Genomic DNA, 3364 nt, shown 5'->3' with positions numbered 1-3364 from the left:
AACCGCCACTGTCAGTCTGCCGCAGCCGTTACAGGCAAGGCTGAGGTGGCACGCGCGGGGCCGTTGTCGTAGGGTACATGCCTGTCAGGTGTAAGGCACCTTCTGAAGGTGGCAGGCGCGACGATGTCTGACGAGGGACATGGCTGCTGTCCCCAGGTTTGTCAGGTACGGTGGTCGGGTAGGAGATCTTTCAGTGGTACGCCGAACTACCCTTTCGTGAGTTACCCTGTGCCAGGCTATCCCATAGGCGGCGAGCTGCCTGTGGCAAGCTATGCCGAGCTGTCTGGCCCGAAGTGTTTTCACCCCGGTGTGTCTAGAGGTGGATCGGTGAGCTCCCGTCGGGGAGTGGCCCGAGGTCCATCGGGAGGAGCTCGGGTATCGAGAAAGGTCAGGGCACCCCAACCTCGGGGTACCCCGAAGTGCCTTAACCCCGGGGAGGAGATGCAGGCAAGACGGCTTCTGGCGAGTAGTTTATCCGCCCAGTTACCGAGCTCAACTCGGTGAGACCCTCCCCCCGAGTTGTGGCTATGTCAGTTGCGCTGTCACGCTGAGTCACTATTTGAGCAAGGTCACGCCCACGTGTACCCGTGCTGCGAGATCGGGCCTAATCACCCTCCATCACTTCTCATTCAACCCCTTTACTAAAAAGTAAGCTGATGTTACATTGAAAGAACCATTTGATGTGAACATCTATATCACCCTATCTTCTCATCTGAAAGAGCCAATATTGATCTTGAGGATGGCCTCAGCCACAATGGGACTGAATGAATAATGAATGAGATCAACTTTCTATCTTCTAGATCTGTCATTAATCAGCCCATTTACCTTCACCGGAAAGGAGATCCTGGCATAAGACCCATCATTCCATATCCTTGAAGAGATGGCAGCCAAGGATGGTCCCAAATACTAATTTGGTTACCAGAGCTGACTTTCCAAATAGCACCCTTAAGCAATAAATCCCTACCAGCCAACAGACTCTGTCATCCCAAAGGTTCAATTCTTTTGATACCCATATCAAAGAAGCTTTTATTGTGGAAATATTTTCTTTAACTACCCTAACCCAAAGGTTGAAGAGGTTTGGACTCCTAAAACCTAAATCCCCATCAAGCTTATTATTTCTGATTATATTCCAATTAAGCCAATTTGCTTTTTCCTTGGTTTTCAAAATCAGATTGGACCAGATGGTCGGATTGGGAAAACCTGGAACCAGTTCCATTTTACCCCAGAACCGTTATTTCACCAAAAACCGTTGATTTGGTCAGTAAACCACTGTCCCAGGCTGTTGAATCGTTCGAACCGTCCAACGGTTTTGGCCTTTTTTTAATTTTTAATTTTTTTTTGTTAGAATGGACCATCTGATATATATAAATCAGCCCAACTTCAGCTTCAGCAATTAAGGAACTCCCACCCTCCCTCGAAAACATATTGAATTAAGAAACCTGCAAAATTGCAATACAAAATGGAGTTTCCATCTGGAAACTAGTTATTTCAGTAAAGATGCCTTGACAGAAGGGAGATTTTATCCCCAAAGATCTTCTATTCTAAGCCCCTCAACCAGAAGGGAGAGATAAACAGAAGCTTGGATGATGCCTAATGTTAGATGGTTTATCCTCAAGTTTTTTCCCTTTTATGCTTGAACTGGTGAATCTGAATGAAATTACAGCAGTACAAGGCTTTTAAACAAAAAGACTACTCTCTCTCAGAAGAAGAGTCCTTAAAATGTCTTCACATATCCTAGTATCCAAATAGATCATATGCCCACCATCAGGAAACTCATGATACTGAACCCAAGGCAGCCTTTCTGTGACATAGCGTTGTAGGAGAACTGGGATGATCCTATCTTCATAGCCTTGCCAAATATGGACAGAGCTCTCATTATGAGGGAATGGATTATTTAGCTCCATGGGGTCGAATTCCCAGGTGCCAAATCCCACCATTAAGTCTCGATGAAGAGATTCAAAGACACCTTGCTGTTTTGCTTTATCCTGAAGTTTGTAAACAGAAATTTTGTTGATATCAGGTACTAAACATGACCCGAAGAATGTCAAGTCAACTACAATCCTCAACAATATTTCATGGGGTCATACAATTAAATGCATACAAAGGAGAGAAAAAGAGGGGTCTTCTAACTGCATGCATTACTGCTTAGAGGGCTTCCAATTACCAAAATGTATCTGTTCATCCCTTTGTTCTTCTTTTCTGCTAAGTTCTCTCAATCCCAATTTAGGAATTGCTTATATGAACAAATTACTCTTACTATCTGTGTCTGGCTCCAATATTAGGAAATTCAGAAAAGCTTCAGATCCATATACATACAGAGGTTGGAAATTTCTGGATTTTTGAGTTACCTGAGGGAATGGTGGTTCGAAATCTTTGCAGACACCAAAGCCATGAACAATGATGATCTTGTACTTGGCATCCTGCTTAGGAACTCCTGTCTCTCTGTAGGCTAGATGTCTTCCATCGCTGACTCTGATTCTAGGTGAAGTAACAGGAGGTCCTCCTGGGGTTCCGCAGATTTTTGGAGGGGGAGGCACTGTGGCCTGATAAAGCCATGCCGAAAGACCTGCCAGCAACACCACTACTATCCTCTTGAACATACCTGCAACAAACAAACTTTGGTGTTACATTAGTGCAGTGTGGATAAAAATAGTTGAGGCATAATGAACCATGAGGACAGGCCTGAAGAATCGTCTGATGAGGTTTCCTTCTTTGGGGACTCCCAAGGCCAGAGAAAGGAAACAATGGTCCTGTCCCCCTTGCTTCAGTTCCCTCTCTTATTGTGTTTGTTTCTGGTATTGGCTCTTGGATTCTCTTGACTATTAGATGGAAATCGTGCCATCTACTTCTATAAAATTCATCCGTTGTTCTAAACTATATAATCCACTATGGTATTATTTTTTTGTTGAACTTTCCCATGAAATCAACGTTTTTTTATTTAATTTCAGATTATTATACTCTCAAAGCTCCATTCATGGATACAATTTTAAATTTCAACTTACCTTACATGCCATTTGTGATTTCTTGTTTGCAACTTTGTTCTAAAGGTGCAGGAGTTCGGATCTGCTCCTCATATACCCTGCCTCACTAGGAATGGCAACGGGTAAGGTATTCGTGCAAATTGCCCAAATCATTCCCGAATTCATCTATATGTACCCTTGACCTCAAATCCTTCCCAAATTCATCTAACTTTTTCACTTAATTTCCCAAACCCATTAAACTCGTCTCAACCCATCCCATGCTAAGCCATCTCGCCTTTTGTGGTATTTAATGAAATAAACTAATTTTTATTAACTTTTGTATTCATCCAAACAAACAATACATATTTATGATTAATAATTCCAACTAAAAATTAAAAGAAAGA

At 42.9% G+C, this 3364-nt stretch overlaps 1 protein-coding gene across 3 annotated transcripts; it reads right to left on the bottom strand.

The window, feature by feature from the left end:
• Nucleotides 1-1393: 1393 nt before the first annotated feature.
• Nucleotides 1394-3151, bottom strand: LOC104607688 (uncharacterized). Of its 3 annotated transcripts, none has more exons than XM_088899072.1 (3): nucleotides 3003-3151; nucleotides 2349-2602; nucleotides 1394-1985 (listed from the first exon to the last, which is right to left on the bottom strand). In XM_088899072.1, the coding sequence occupies exons 2-3, from the start codon at nucleotides 2598-2600 to the stop codon at nucleotides 1677-1679; spliced, it is 561 nt and encodes a 186-aa protein (XP_088755198.1). In that variant the 5' UTR covers nucleotides 2601-2602; nucleotides 3003-3151; the 3' UTR covers nucleotides 1394-1676. The 3 variants fall into 3 exon arrangements, with proteins under 3 accessions (XP_088755198.1, XP_010271683.1, XP_088755197.1); XM_010273381.3 differs by lacking the exon at nucleotides 3003-3151 and adding an exon at nucleotides 2683-2853; XM_088899071.1 differs by lacking the exon at nucleotides 3003-3151 and having other exon boundaries at nucleotides 2349-2854.
• Between the last annotated feature and the right edge of the window lie 213 nt (nucleotides 3152-3364).

The sequence above is a fragment of the Nelumbo nucifera genome, chromosome 2 (assembly GCF_055504915.1).
Source record: "Nelumbo nucifera cultivar China Antique chromosome 2, China Antique-T2T, whole genome shotgun sequence".
Lineage (NCBI taxonomy): Eukaryota > Viridiplantae > Streptophyta > Magnoliopsida > Proteales > Nelumbonaceae > Nelumbo > Nelumbo nucifera.
Note: the sequence above shows the minus strand (reverse complement) of the source record. Positions and strands in the feature narration are given on the sequence as shown.